The sequence below is a fragment of the Sorex fumeus genome, unplaced genomic scaffold, assembly GCF_029834395.1.
Source record: "Sorex fumeus unplaced genomic scaffold, SorFum_2.1 ptg000051l, whole genome shotgun sequence".
Taxonomy (NCBI): Eukaryota; Metazoa; Chordata; class Mammalia; order Eulipotyphla; family Soricidae; genus Sorex; species Sorex fumeus.
The window spans coordinates 32,392,336-32,408,284 of NW_026606108.1; the positions used below are offsets into that span (position 1 = coordinate 32,392,336).

The 15,949-nt window shown below is 42.9% G+C and overlaps 1 protein-coding gene across 3 annotated transcripts in view; it reads left to right on the forward strand.

The window, feature by feature from the left end:
- Positions 1–708: 708 nt before the first annotated feature.
- Positions 709–15,949, forward strand: part of RAD50 (RAD50 double strand break repair protein) — a 73,750-nt gene continuing 58,509 nt past the window's right edge. For 2 of the 3 annotated variants that reach the window (XR_008793897.1, XM_056124848.1), the window contains exons 1-3: positions 709–1,012; positions 2,785–2,868; positions 5,374–5,525. Coding sequence is in view for 2 of the 3 variants with exons in the window: in XM_056124848.1 (XP_055980823.1) it covers positions 884–1,012; positions 2,785–2,868; positions 5,374–5,525 (365 nt within the window). In the remaining variant the exon portion in view is untranslated. The remainder of the gene's footprint in view (positions 1,013–2,784; positions 2,869–5,373; positions 5,526–15,949) is intronic. The other variant, XM_056124847.1, reaches the window with a different exon arrangement.

Below are 15,949 nucleotides of genomic sequence, written 5' to 3' on the forward strand. Positions count from 1 at the left end.
TACTCCTTTAGTCACCTGGTGTGATGAGCTGTCACATAAACGAAAACCTCTTAAAAGAAAATTTAGGGGCTGGAGCTATAGCACAGCAGGTACGGCGGTAGCCTCGCACACGGCCAACCCGGGTCCGATTCCCAGCATTCCATACGGTCCCCCAGCACCGCCAGGAGTAATTTCTGAGTGAAGAGCCAGGAGGAACCCCTGTGCATCGCCAAGTGTGACCCAAAAAGCAAACAAAAAAAAAAAAGAAAAACTAAAACGACATGCATTCACTGTGAACACGCAGACACACTTTATGTCGTTCGAAAAACAGTTCTGACATTAGCGGACCCTGCTCTCCCCGCAAGCCCTCTCGGGATCACACTCGCGGAAGCGCCCAGCGCCCCAAGTCTTAATCTTCCCTCGAGTTAGTTCCCGGCGCTACCGGCCCCGCCCGCCAGCACGGAGGCGGAAGTTCGCAGCTATACGCAAGCGCAGTGGCATCCAACAGTCTCGGGCCCTTCTGCTCCCGAGAACCTGGGCTGCGCGCGCACCATAGACTTCCGGCTTCCCGGCGTGCTCCGCACCTGCAGCTGGAGGCGCGCGGGACGTAGCGTCCCACGTGAGCTGCGGGGGTGCCGAGGCGGGAATCTGTGAGTTTGCGGGTTCCGCCCGCTTCCCAGGCTTCTTCTGGAGGCCCCCGGCCGGCCCCCGCCCCCGCGCGTGCGTGTCAGCGGGAAAGGAAGCTGGAGTGGGAGAAGGGCTCCAGCGAGATCTTGGGCACTTGCCTGAAGCCGCCTGACCAACCCCCTGACTGGCTAGTCTCCTGGCCCGCGCTTGCCCGGCCTCACCGCTAACCCCTGGGCTCCCGGTCCCTGGTGTTGAGATAAGAAAAATATTTGCTAACATGTCCCGGATCGAAAAGATGAGCATTCTGGGCGTGCGGAGTTTTGGGATAGAGGACAAAGATAAGCAAATTATCACGTTCTTCAGCCCCCTCACAATTTTGGTTGGACCCAACGGGGCGGGGAAGACGGTAAGTAGCCGCCTTAGGCCTCTGGTTCAGTCAGATGTCAGAAGAGTCCGGACTCTGGGGGCTGAGGCGTCCTCTGACCTCCCCTTGTTCCTCGCGTCCCAAGGCCGGGCTAACTTGTCCCAGTAGGAGTTTATTTTAGAATTATACGCCAACTGTATCAAATAATATGTCACAAGATTTCCCAAATAGGTCGACTGCTCAGGATAAAGGGAAATGAAACTTGGATTTTGGAAAACGGTTTTGTTAAACAATAACAGCAACAACCAAAAAAAAAAAAAATCAGAGAATAAAAATTAAAAATTGGAGCGCCAAAAAAATAAAAACCATGGAATGCCACCCGAGACTTTTTAAAATCCTGGAGCCACTTAGAAGTTTGAGTTAAACCCTGGACCAGCCATTACTGGAAAATGTATGGCTGAGAGGTGGTCTGATGTGAAGGATGGCTTGAGAGATGCAAGGTGGCATCATCAGTGTAAACGAAGGATTTGTGGAAAAGCGTGGCTGGAAAGGTTTTATGTTGAGCTTAATGCCAGACTTCTGTATTGTAAAGTCGGTCGGTCTTCTGTATGATCCTGAAAAAAGTGTTAATTGAATGAGTTTATGTGCCTCTGAGCCTGGGCTGTCTGAATCCATTAGTTTTCCTTCATCTGTTTATCTGTATTTCTGTAGGCCAGAGTCACCCTAATGCGTAAGTGTTTTAGTTTTCCCATTTGTAAAATGGTGATAACTAAAGGAACCCTGGATTTAGTGTGAAAGTTACATAGTCATGGTATTAAAAAAAAAAACACTGTAAGATCCGAGTGACAGACTTAAAAAAAAAACTTCATTTTTATAGAGGTGTAATTGACCTAATATTGTAAATAAAATATTTAAAGTGTGTATAATAGTGGCTTGTGAAATCATTCATTTGATTAAGTACACAAACATCACACCTCTATCTGTGAAACGTTTTCATTGTACTCAGCAAATCTCATTTACACCATAATAACTGCTGATCATATTTTACATTAGCCATTGTTATTGTTAAATGAGAGGGTTTGGGTTGGGGATATGCCCCACCCTCCATTAACTCTTCATTTTATTTATTTATTTTTTTAAATGAAGCAAGGTAATTTTTATTGAACAAAATTTAGAAATATGTGAGGGGGAGAAGGAAAGGAATACATGTTCAAAAGAGAACATAGACTTGAAGAACAAGCCTCATCTTTTTTTTTCCTGCTTTTTGGGTCACACCTGGCGATGCACAGAGATTACTCCTGGCTCTGCACTCAGAAATTAATCCTGGAGGTGCTCAGGGGGCCATATGGGATGCTGGGAATTGAACCTGGGTCTGCTGCATGCAAGGAAAACGCCCTACCCACTGTACTATCACTATACTAGCCCCACAAGCGATAGCACAGTGGGTAGGGCGTTTGCCTTGGCCCACCCGGGTTCCATTCCTCCGCCCCTTTCAGAGAGCCCGGCAAGCCACCCAGAGCATCTCACCCTCAAGGCAAAGCCTGGCAAGCTGCTCGTGATGTATTTGATATGCCAAAAACAGTAACAGGTCTCACAGTTTATTGTGAGACGTTACTGGTGCCCTCTTGAGCAAATCGATGAACAACAGGAGGACAGTGCCACAGTGCTTTTCTATTGAAATTGTAACCATCTTGGAGATTTTATGACCTATTTTATCTGGTTGTAAGTTTCATGGTCTATAAATATTTTATAATAATATTTGTGATAAATTTCTGCAATTCTTTTACAATTAATGTCATTTTCTGTTTCTTTAGACCATCATCGAGTGTCTGAAATATATTTGTACTGGAGATTTCCCTCCTGGAACCAAAGGAAATACCTTTGTTCATGATCCTAAGGTAATGATAGAAGTAAAATTTTGTCTTGTATTTGCAAAAATAACAGTGGCTTATAGATTTTTCTTTTTTTGAGTCACACCCAGCAATGCACAGGGGTTACTCCTGGCTCATGCACTCAGGAATTACTCCTGGCGGTCTTTGGGGATACTGGGAATATGGGATACTGGGAATCGAACCCAGGTCGGCCGTGTGCAAGGCAAACGCCCTACCTTCTGTGCTATCACTCTAGCCCTGAGATGAGTTTTTAATAAAGTGATTGCTTTTAGAATAAAACTTTAATTTAATTTATTTTTGCTTTTTTGGGTCACACCCGGCGATGCACAGGGGTTACTCCTGACTCTGCACTAAGGAGTCACTCCTGGCGATGCTCGGGGGACCATATGGGATGCTGGGAATCAAACCCGGGTTGGCCGCTTGCAAGGCAAACACCCTACCCACTGTGCGATCTCTCCAGCCCCGAAAACTTTAATTTTAAAAACGTTTTTAAAGAAAGCATTTTTTAAAGAAAGTCAACATGATCTAAATTCCCAGAGTAGCATCTGTAGTGTTTAGGAGATAGTTTAATGTTATCAGTGGACTAACAAAGCAAATGTATATATAACTGGAGTTAAAAAATGAATAGATGGGTCAGAGAGATAACTCAGCAAACTGGAATACATGATTTGCATGTAGGAGGTTTGGGATCCTGAGAACTTTTGGAAGCTTACCACTAGGTATGGCCCAAAAACAAAACAGAAGCTCTAAACTTTAAAGGAAAGGATGGTTATCACATATGGCAAAAGATCTAAATAAAGAAATAAAACCACAAAAAAGCTCAGCACATCAGAACAGCATAAACACACTTACATTACACACTATATTCAAATCTGTGAAAACTAGAGATAAATAGAAAATCTTGTTTGGAGGCCACATCTCATGGTATTGAGGGCTTATTCCTGGACCTGTGCTCAGGGACAACTGGCAGTGCTTGTGGAACATATAGGGGGACCGGGGATTGAACCCTGGTCAGCTGCTTGCATGGCAAGTTCCTAAACCTCTTTCTAGTATCTTTGGCCCTGCTAACATATTTTAGTACTTAACTAGAACAGCGTGGTGCTTGCTGGAATCACGTCTGATTGTAGTGCTCACACACTTGGCCACTGTGATAGCTGGGTGCTGCACACTTTACTTATGGTGCTCTCAGGCGTTTTATTGACAAAGGATTGCACCTCCTGACTAGTGCTCAGGAAGGTTACATGTTTTACTTGATTTATACACACATGGCGTATTATGCCACAAATGACTTACAGTGCTGGGAATCACAGGCGACAGAGCTGGCAGGATTGTGCTCCACACATGTATTGAACTCTATACTGAGTTAAGTTGAAGTTGCTAAAATGCCATGAAATGAACACATCACTTTTGTAGTATTGTTGCCAAAGATACATATTCTAGTCATCAGGAAACATTGGATAGACCTACATTAACACTATAAAATAGTGTTCTCTAATTAAGTCATGAATATCAAAGAAAATTTGAGAAACTTCCTTTTGAAAGAAAATAGAGATGACTGCAGCACAGGCTTAAAATATGGGAGTCCTGGATTCTCTCTATGGCATTGTGTAGTACCCTGCGCCACATGTGACCCAAAAATAAAAAAAGAAAGAAAAATTAAAGAGATACGACAACATTGTTGTCTAATTCTAAAAAATGTGCAGTGATAATTGGGAGCCAACTCCTTTTTGTTGTTTTTTTTTGGTTTGGGGCCATATCTGGACATGCTGAGGGGTTACTCCTGGCTCTGCATTCAGGAATTAACTCCTGGCAGTGCTTGGGGGACCATATGGGATGCCGGAGACAGAGCCAGGATCAGCTGCATGCAAGGCAAGCACTCTACCTTCTATCTTTTCTGTAGAGAACAAATTGCAACTACTGATAAGCTGAAAGGAATCAGAGGATCATGTAGCAGTAATATATCACTTACCAATTATCTGAGTTTTATGATTGAAAATGTCCTTGTTTTGTAGAAAAATAGTGACAATTGGACCCCAGATCAGCAATTTACTCTTAGTTGCTTCAGGGAGAAAACTTTTTGTGTCCTTTACCTCTACTTTCTGTAAGCCTTTAAAAATATTTATTACTGGAGGCCAGAGTGATAGTACAGCAGGGAGAGTACTTGCCTTACACGTGGCCAACTCTGATTCATTCCCAAACCTATCAGAAGTGATCCCTGAGTGCAGAGCCAGGAGTAAACCTTGTGCACTGCCAGTTGTGGTCCCAAACCAAAAACCAAAATAAAATAACAAAAACAGTTTATTATTTAAAAAGATAAAACTAACTTATTTTTTAAAAAATTCATAACCCTGACTTTTGAAGCTAAGTAATTAGGCAGATAATATAATTTTAGTAAATCAATTAAACAATATAACTTTCTGCTCTGTATTTTGAACAGCATGTAAAAATGTCATTTGTTTTAGGTATTTAGGTTTTTCTCTTTGAATAATTTTTCACTGCTTATCCTCAAAGGTTGCTCAAGAAACAGATGTAAGAGCCCAGATTCGTCTGCAATTTCGTGATGTCAATGGAGAACTTCTAGCTGTACAGAGATCTATGATGTGTACTCAGAAAAGCAAAAAGACAGAATTTAAAACCCTGGAAGGAGTCATTACTAGAACAAAGTAGGTGTTTATTTTATATTTGAGTACCTGCCTATTTTTGTCTTTTTGGGGCTGTAAAACTGGGTTTTTCCTACTGCTTTGGGGAGTATATCCATTTATTCAGCAGTCTTTTAAATATGTCTGTTTAAAATGGTTTTGCCATATTTCACTGCATAATTGTTATTTTTTCAGTACAAAAATTGGTTTATAGCTTTTTGGCATGTAATTATAGACAATATAGTATAGCATATTTTGTTTAGTTTGTATTTTGGACCACTCCCAGAATGCTGAGAGCTTACTCCTGGCTCTGTGCTAAGTGATCACACTTGTGTGACACAGGGACCCATATGTGGTGCTGGGGACCAAACTCAGTTCAGTTGTGTGCAAGGTATGCACCTTACCCACCTTACTATCTCCACCTATTTTTTAATGCTTTGTTGGCACATTTGTTTTAAAGCTTCATATAATGTTTGCATACTGCTTTTTCTGCATAAAAATTGGTCTGTCTATAATTATGCAGTAAAATATAGGGGTGTATATATAATTTTAAACTTTAGGGCATATGTAAATTTTGAATGCTAACAATAAAACATGTACTGTACTGTACTGTACTGTCCTCCCATTATTCAACGATTTGCTCGAGCGGGCCCAGTTATGTCTTCACTGTGAGACTTGTTACTGTGTTTTGCATATTGAATACATCATGGGTAGCTTGCCAGGCTTTACCGTGCTTGCAAGATACTCAGTAGCTTGCCGGGCTCTCCAAGAGGGGTGGAAGAATCGAACCTGGGTAGGTCGCGTGCAAGGCAAATGCCCTACCTGCTGTACTATCGCTCTAGCCCTAATAATAAAACATAATAATATTAATGTTTGTGTTATGCATAGTTATTCCACCACCACTGAACTTCCCCCCCCCCCCCCCCCCCCCCACTTAACACTGGCTTACAAAGTTGATGATGCATTTGTTACAGGCATTCAATATTCCAGTAAAATCCCACCACCAGTGTGACCATCCCTCCACCTTTGTGCCCATTTTACTAATGATCACCCCCCCAACCTGCTCCCTTAGAAGGAACTGTAGCACTGTCCTCCCGTTGTTCATCGATTTGCTCGAGCAGGCCCTGTAATGTCTCCATTGTGAGACTTATTGTTACTGTGTGTGGTGTATTGAATACATCATGGGTAGCTTGCCAGGCTTTGCCATGCGGGCGAAATACTCTTGGTAGCTTGACCTGCTCTCCATGAGGGGTGGAGGAATCGAACCTGGGTCGACTGGGTCGGCCGTATGCAAGGCAAATGCCCTACCCGCTGTGCTACAACTAAATAACTAATGGAATTATTGAAAAATACTTCAGTAAAAGAAAATTTGTGAAAATCATAATATTCTCACTCTGGCATCATTAAGTCTTGTCTGAGGGTTTACTAAGCTGTTGTTGGTAGTTGAGCCTTCTGTATTAATGTTTTTGCTTATTGGGCTTAGTTCCCATCCAGTTTGGCGTGCTCCTACTGCGATGTCAGTATTTGTAGAATTTGGAAGTGTTGCATGTCTGTGAATGTGGTTGAATGCTTCAGAAACTCCAGATTATTTAACTGGGCCGTGAATTTACATGGCAATGGTTGTGGGCTGTGCGTGTGATTGTAGGCACTCCTGGAAGTATGGTGGGAATTATTGTGGGGCGACATTGACTGTCCCCACTCTGAGAAGAACCCGAAGTTCTTTACTTGATGACCTGCGTACCTACAATTTTCATCTCTGCACAACTTAATCCTGTCCCCTCCTCTTGTAACCTCATTATTGTAGTCAGAGGTCAAGGGCTTATCATCATTGGATACTATCCTTTTCTTTACTTCACTTCCCTGCAATCCCATTGTACCATGGTGTATGACCTTTTTTTTTTTGAATAAATTAATGAGTTCAGTTTGTTATTTTGTTGATATTTACATTTTTGTTCATCAGAGATTCTGGCAGGTAATTTTCTTTGTGACATCTTTGCCTGATTTGATTTCACAGTAATGGCCTCTGAAAAAATTCACAAGTGAAGCCACCTGGCACTTTCTGTTTGGGTGAATTTATTGCTTTGTTTTCCATCTCACGGGTTTGCTTCATCCACTTTGCTATTGGGTCAGGTGAATGAGACCAGTTGTAGTTACTGATCATTGTGGGTGATTTTAATGCCAAGATAGGACTGAGAAGATCAGCTGAAGAACTTCACATCGGGACCCATGGCCTAGAATGGAACGAACAGGGTGAGAGACTGTCTGAGTTCATCATGTCGACCAAGACCATCCATGGTAACTCAACAGTTCCAGAAGGCAGAATCTAAACGTTGGACATGGGAGTCTTCCGGTGGACGATTCCACAATGAAATAGACCACATCATATTCAATCGATGGTTTTGCCTGACTGATGTCGCTGTTGTCCCAAAATTATGAACGGGATCAGACCACCGTCTCCTTCGTGCAGAATTCTACTTCACAGAGCGGGGAGAAAGGGCTGCAAATTTCAAAAAGATAACTCCCGGAACGACTGCCAACTGGAAACTCTTTGGCACTATTGTGGCAATATGGGAAGATGCTATTGTTGACAACATTGACAAGGAATACGATCGACTGGTTCAGCACCTCCATGAATGTGGGAGGAACGCCAAGAGAGAGATAGCCACAAGAAAACGCCTGTCTTCGAAAACTCTTGAGCTAATTCGCCAGCGTGGTTTGGCGCATGCCTCAGGCAACTGCAAGCTAACGTCTGAGCTCGCAAAGCAGTGCAGAGATGCGATCAAGTAAGACCTCAAAGAGAGAAGAGCAGAAGTACTGGTAGATGCGGCAGAAGCTGGGAAAAGTATTCGTTACGCCCGCCTGTCCTTCGCCAACTACAAGACCAAGATGTCTGCCCTCTGACGTCCTGATGGATCCATCACATCCTCCAGAATGGCAATGGAGAAGATTATCCATGACTTCTACTCAAATCTCTTCTATAGCCATGTCCACTTGCCGACATACCAAATTCCACAGGATGGATATGTCGTTCCCAACGTTCTCCCTTCCGAAATCCGACACGCCATTTCGTCGGTAAAGAAACAAACAGCACCCGGCCCAGACAGGGTCAGACCTGAACACCTGAAGAACCTGCCGTCAGTACTCATCAATACACTGGCTCGGCTCTTCACTCGCTGCCTGTCTGAATGCAAGGTTCCGTCCCAATGGAAAACCAGCAGGACCATACTACTGTTCAAGAAGGGAGACATCCATGACATTGGCAACTATCACCCGATCCGCCTATTGTCTGTCATCTACAAGTTGTTCACTCGAGTCATCCTAAATAGGATTGGCAGAACACTAGATGAAGGACAACCATGCAAGCAAGCCGGGTTCCGCAAAGGATTCAGCACCACCGACCATATCCGCACAATAACCAAACTCATTGAGGTTTCTCTGGAGTTCAAGATGCCGCTGTTTAACGTTCATTGATTTAAAGAAGGCCTTTGATTCTGTTGAGACGGAAGCGGTCATTGAAGCCCTAGCCAATCAGGGCATTCAAGCCCAATACATCAAGACCCTCTGTGAGCTGTATTGCGGATTCACTACCAGGATCTCACCATTCTACAAAGAAGTGATCGTTGATGTCAAGAGAGGGGTTCGGCAGGGTGATACCATTTCACCGAAACTCTTCAGTGCCACCCTTGAGAACATCATGCGACTACTGGAATGGGAAGGAATGGGAGTGAAGATAGATGGTCGACAATTACACCACCTCCGCTTTGCTGATGACATTGTTTTAATAACACCAAACATCAGCCAAGCGGCACAAATGCGGGCCGACTTTGACCGTGAGTGTGGAAAGGTAGGACTACAGCTGAATCTTACAAAGACAATGTTTATGAGAAACAGCCTCATTCCTGATGCCCCATTCGCTCTCAACGGAACGACCGTCTCTGAATGCAACAGCTATGTGTACCTAGGTCGAGAAGTCAACATGATAAATGACCTGGCACCCGAGCTGCGCAGGAGGAAGAGAGCGGCTTGGAACGCCTTCAAGAACGTCGAAGAAATAGCTAAGAGGACAAAGAACCTCCGGCTCCGGGCACATCTCTTTGATTCCACTGTTCTTCCTGCATTAACATATGCCTCAGAGACCTGGGCCCTACACAAACAGGATGAGAACGCTATTCAGGTCTCCCAAAGAAGAATAGAAAGAGCTATGCTTGGAGTATCACGTTTCACTCAAATGAGAGAAAAAATCCGGAGTTCTGACATCCGTCGACGATCAAGAATCAGGGACGCTGTCTCATTTGCCAAGGTGTCAAAAATCAGATGGGCTGGTCACGTAATGAGATTTAAAGACGACCGCTGGACTAAAGCTGTTACTGACTGAATTCCACGGGATGTCAAAAGACCACGTGGCCACCCACCTACCAGATGGTCAGACTTCTTCTTGAAGATCATGAACGATCGGTTTGAGGCTCTTCAGGTTCCCAGAGCGAACAGATGCCATTGGGCTACACTAGCACGCGACAGGGACAAATGGAGACGTTACTGGCGCCCGCTCGAGCAAATCAAAGACTAACGGGAAGTTAAGTGATTAAGTGACTTTGCTATTGGCTATTGTTTTATCATTGTATTGCTTGTCTTAAGTTTTCCAATTCTTTTATTATCCTCCCCTCCTCTTTTCCTTTGTTGTTGATGATGATATTAGTTGGGCTAGAGTGATAGCACAGCGGGTAGGGTGTTTGCCTTACCGACCCGGCTAACCCAGGTTTGATTCTTCCACCCCTCTCAGAGAGCCCGGAAAGCTACCAAGAGTATCTTGCCCTGCCCGGAAAGCTACCAAGAGTATCTTGCCCTCACAGCAAAGCTTGGCAAGCTATCCATGACGTATTCAATATGCCAAACACAGTAACAAGTGTCACAGTGGAGATGTTACTGGGCCTGCTCGAGCAAATCGATGAACAACGGGAGAACAGTGACAGTGATGATATTGGTGTGATGACCAGTGGTTGCATATGAGGCTCTCATTCTCACTGAGGTCTTTATTTTGTCACTTGTGGTACTTGTGTCTGCTTACTGGGGCTCACACTCTTAATCGAGGCATACAAGTTAATGGTTGTGCTCACTGAGGAATTCTGTGATGTTTACCCATGTGCTTGACAGAAGCCTCACTTTCTGACAATGACTCTTACACAACTTTTTTTCATTTCTGTTCACTGGAGATTGCACCCCTTTTTGAAGTGCTTTTTCAAGTCCTGGGCTATAGTATTATACATCTGGCTATAGTGTAACTGGAATTGCTTGCAACACCAGAGATCACATATAGCAGAACTGCCAAGATCTCTTAACAGTAGAGCAGCCAAGATCATGACTTGGTATATGTAACACTTGAAGTCAGATGCTCTAAGCCTCTGCACTGTTTCACTGGACCCTGGTTCCTTTTCTTAAATTGAATTTTGTTTTCTTACTGTGGATGTATTGAGTCTTTGTGTAGGTTTACATCCTTCAGTTGATGTATCTTTTGCCAGTATTTCATTCTGTGGCTTGTCTTCATTCCTTGACAGTGTTTTTTAGAATAGAAAATTTAAAGTCTTTTTGGGAGTGTGTGTTTTGGTTTGTGGACCACTGCTGGCTGTGCTCCTGACTCATTGATTAGGGAACCATACAGTGCTTGGAATTGAACCCAAGAAACATCTGCATGCAAAGTATTTCTTTTACCTACTGAGGTATCTCCTGGGCCCCCCAAAATTAAATTTTATTGAGGCCACCTAAGTAATTACTGTTTTTAAGAATTTTGCTTCTGTTATTGCCTATAAAACGTCATTACTACGGTCGTGGGCTATAGTAGAGGGCTTAAAGCCATTGCTATGCATGTATCCAGCCTGGTTCAGTTCCTGGCACTACATTGTCTCCTGGGCATTACCCAGTGTGGTCCTGGAGTCTTTAAGCACTGATGGGTGGCACAAGTGGTCCCCAGCACTACAGGGCTCAAGCAACACTGCAGCATCCTTGGCCCTAGAATTGGGATGTCTGGCCCACTTAGCCAGGTAGAAGCCTCCAGACCCCGTGAGCTCTGCTTGGGAGAAGCCCCCACCCCCAAATAGTTCATTGCAGGACCCAAACTCATCTATATGTTCTCTTGTTTTCTCTAAGAGCTTGTCTGTCTGTCTGTCTGTCTTTCTTTCTTTCTTTCTTTCTTTCTTTCTTTCTTTCTTTCTTATGTCGCAGTACTGCTATTTATTCAGCCACTGATTAGGCTGATTGAATTGTGCATGAACACCACTGAAAAAATTTTCTATGCTCCATTATGTTACCTTTACTCCTACTGATGATCAGTTAACTCTGTTAATCTAGTTTTGGACTCTGTATTCCATTGATTTGTCTATTTTTTTTTTTTTTTGCTAGTACCTTACAATCCTGCCTATTTTAGTAAGTCTTGACATCAATCAAGTTAGTTTTCAAACTTTGTTCTCCTTAAATCCTGTATTGACTATTTTGGATTTTTTTGTCTTCCATTTGAACAGACTCAATTGATTTTCACAAAATAACTTGTTGGGATTTTGATTGGCATTGCTTTGAATCTGTAGATTAAGTTGGTAAAATTTAACAACATTGAGTCTTAACTCTGAATGCAAACTCTCGTTTTGGTTCTCTTATTTCATTTATTACATTGCTTTTATATTTATTTCATTAGATTAAGATTTTCATATTTATAAGGTTAATTTAAATACTATTATTTTTAATTTGAAGTTTCCCTTGTTTGTTGCTAGTTTATAGGAAATTGATGGTCTTGAGTATCCTTGTTTCCTGCTACCCCTCTATAATTGCTTATCAGCTAGGAATTTTTATTAATTCTTTTGGATTTTTCTCCCTAGATGATCATGTTATCTTCAAACTAAGGAGTTTTATTTCCTTTCTAATCTGTGATTTTTTAAAGCTAAGATTTCTAGTAGTGTTAAAAAGGATACTTTTGTAATCCCTTTTGTTATTGAGTTTTATGAAGAAAATTGTGGGAAAGACAAATTTAGTATCATGAAGTTAGATATCTGTTGTAAGAGGTTTTTTGGAGGTATTCACTGTCAAATTGGAAGCTTGGGATTTGAACTCATGACCATAATTTGTAAGGCAGGAACTCTAAGCTCTTGTGCTATAATTATTCCTCCTGACTCGAGTCCAGTCTTTTCCTCAAATTGTTGAACATTCTTCTCCCCATCATTACCCTGAACTTTGTAGTTTATAGATCTGTATTTCTCTTGGATCTTTGTCCAGTATTTTGCTTTTGCTCTTTAATTTGGGGCCTATTCCTTTGTTGTCTCCATTTTGCTGATTTGCTGTTTCTTCTTCATTTTAGGCAGTTCTAGTACCTGTTCTTCAACTGTGAGCTTGGACATATACAAATGACTCACAGGAGGTTTAGGATCACACACAGCCCTTTTAAGTTAGTTGCTGAGGGTGTGCCCTTTGTAGGATGCTCCTGCTTGCCTGTGCAGCATCAACAGCACAGGTGCAGCACAGTGCCAGGAACCCTGTGGGTGTTGCTTGAACTTGGCCATGGCCTTTTGTTTGTGGTATGGTATGTTGAGTGACGCTGTGGGCACAGCCTTGGCATCTGGCTGCCATGAATTAAAAGTGTAGGACTGTCAGCTAATAGATATGTTGCTTTGTATTAAGTTGGATGGAATTGTTGATTCATGTCTGTGTGCCATATTTGTCTGAGTGGGCTTCCCTGGTTGTGAAGCATGGCCTATTTTTAGCTGGCTAAGCTGTAGTTGTAGTGTGGTAGCTTGCAGGACTAATTGGGCTGCTAGAGACTTTCATGGGTAGTTAAGCTGCCGGAAGAATCCTGGGGTGACTAAGCAGCTGGCAGTGGCGGCCAGTAGTTAGGTCCTATATGGTACCACCACTATTAACTACACCCTAGCTATCTAGAAAGCAGTCCAAGACTTAGCTAGCAAGCAGGCCACATAGGTGCCAGTGGGCTCTTCTGCCAGGTGGTTCCAATGCAGGAAATGGGGCCCAGTGTGCCTTTCTGCTAAAGGCAGTCCTCTTGATTGCTTTCACTTGGTTCTCAGCTTACTCAGACTTAGTTAGCAGCGGTAGATGGTACAGCGGTAGATGGTACCCCCATCAAGGGTTTATTCCCTCAAGAGGCCAACTGGTCGCAGGGTCACAGGAAGGTCCCACCATCGAAAAACATTGATAAACACTATGATAAAGAGGGTGGGTGCCAAGATAACTTCCACCAGTTGCAAGTATTAGCAGGGTTGTAAGAAATTGCTAAAATGGCATTGTCCAACAATTCTGACCTGGGTTTTATCCCTAAAGTTTCTTCCTTCTTGGGCAGATAGCTATAAAGATGTTATTTGGAGTATCATTAATTACTGGTTAGGTTCTTTTGTGATTGAAATGAACTGAAATTGGGGGATTAGGGGGAGTCAGTGTGCTTGGGGCCTTTAATAAGGCCTCTTTGTGGGGGAGGAGAAAAATGGGTTGGGCCTCACCCTGCAATGTGCAACAGGGTCTATACACAGCTAGTACTGGGGTAGGGGTGTTGTCTAAGGTGGTACCAGGGATCAAATCTAGACTTAGATGTGACTGGGGAGATAGCTCAGTGATCAGAGATGCCTGCTTTGCATACACAGGGACCAAGTTTAAGCCCCAACACCACATGTCCCCCAGCCCTTCCAGGCCCAAGTAACACCACATTGTTGGGCCTCTTGCAATAAATCATCTTGCCTGGTTGACTGAATATCTTTGGGAATGGCTCCCAGATTCTCTGCACATTCTTGTGAGGCACTCACCTCCCCTGCAAAAGCCTCCCACAGTCTGATCCTCTTGCAGTACTCCTCATCTCTTTAAATGATCTTTATTCATCCAGAGACATAAGCTAAGAACTTAAGTCTTTCCAGTTACCTTTCTTGCCCTTCATATTTTTAGTTCATTACTTCAAATCTCACAATGGAAACGTTACTGGGCCTGCTCGAGCAAATCGATGAACAACGGGAGGACAGTGCTACAGCGCAGTGCTACCAGATCCGTGGATTTAATCTAAATATTTCAAGTCTTTTTCTTTCCAGTTCTGTAATGCCTTTTTTAGTTCAAGCTACTGTCTTCATTCTGTGACTCGACCAGTGCATCCAAAATAAAGCATTCTTCTGCAAATGCATTGCAATGTTTTCATAATGCATATTAGAAGACAAACATGACAGCAAAGAAGACATTGGCTCCACTCACTTAATGTACTTGGGATTTTTTTGTTGTTGTTTTTTTTTTTTTTTGGATTACACCCATTAATGCTTGGGATAATTCCCACTCACTGCTTGGGTGTCACTTCTGTCACCCTTAGAGGACCATGTGGTGCTGGGGCTCAAACTCATGGCTCCCACATGTGAAGCATATGCTCCAACCCTTTGAGCCATCTCCCCAGCCCATTATATATTAAGAGATACTGGATAGAAGTTAGGGGAGAAGATCACAATCACAACAATCACAACCATCCTGTTATTCGTCGATTGCCTCGAGCAGGCCCCAGTAACGTCTCTTCGTCCTAGCCCTGAGATTTTTTTTAAAAAGTGCCATATTAAGGCTCTTTCAGAGTTAGGAGAATGAGATGGTGAATTTTTAACTTATGCGGTCTCTTGGATAGTCTGATACGTGGTATAATGTTGGGAACTCATTTAAAAATATTGCTCTGTTGGACAGTTTTGTCAGTGTGACTCAACCTGAAACCTATTAAATTCAGAATCCCCCTTGGATTTGTTAGATGTGCATCACTGAGATTTACTTTTACCTTCTGTTTATTGTTGGTCACTGAATATCTTTTTTAGACTGCATTGTATTTAGATATTTACATTTCAGATACTTTGTCATTGTGATCATCATGTTTTGTTTTACTTTTTGTCTCTTATTTTTTAGTTATGGGAGTGGAAGACGTATTATTTTTCTCTATATGTTGTATTTTAAAGTTAAATATGTTTTGAAAGTGTTACTGTATGGGGGGCAAGGTACATAGCTCAGGTCAGGAGCTCTTGTCTTGCTTATGCAGAGACACAGACTGAGTTTGATCTCAGACACTGCATGGACCCCTTCTCTCAGTTCCACCAGATGTAGCCCTGGTCCCTCCCAGCACCACTGGATCCCAGCTTTAAGCCATCCATTCCAGTTGACTGATTATCATAGCCCCATCCATTAACGCTACTTGGAGAGCACCCCCATCTCCCTATCCAATAGCATCTTTTCCTGTGCTATCCTTTTCCATGTATTATTAATTTATTTTTTAATCTATGGATCATTTCAGCTGTGCTCAGGGCTTATTCTTGGCACTGTGACCAAGCATCATACCTGGCAAAGCTGGGGGAACATATAGGGTCTGCTGTGTGCAAGGCAAGTACCTTACCCATGGTACTATCTCTGCAGAACCAAGACTTCTCCTCTTTAGCAAGAGAAAGCTATTCTTATGA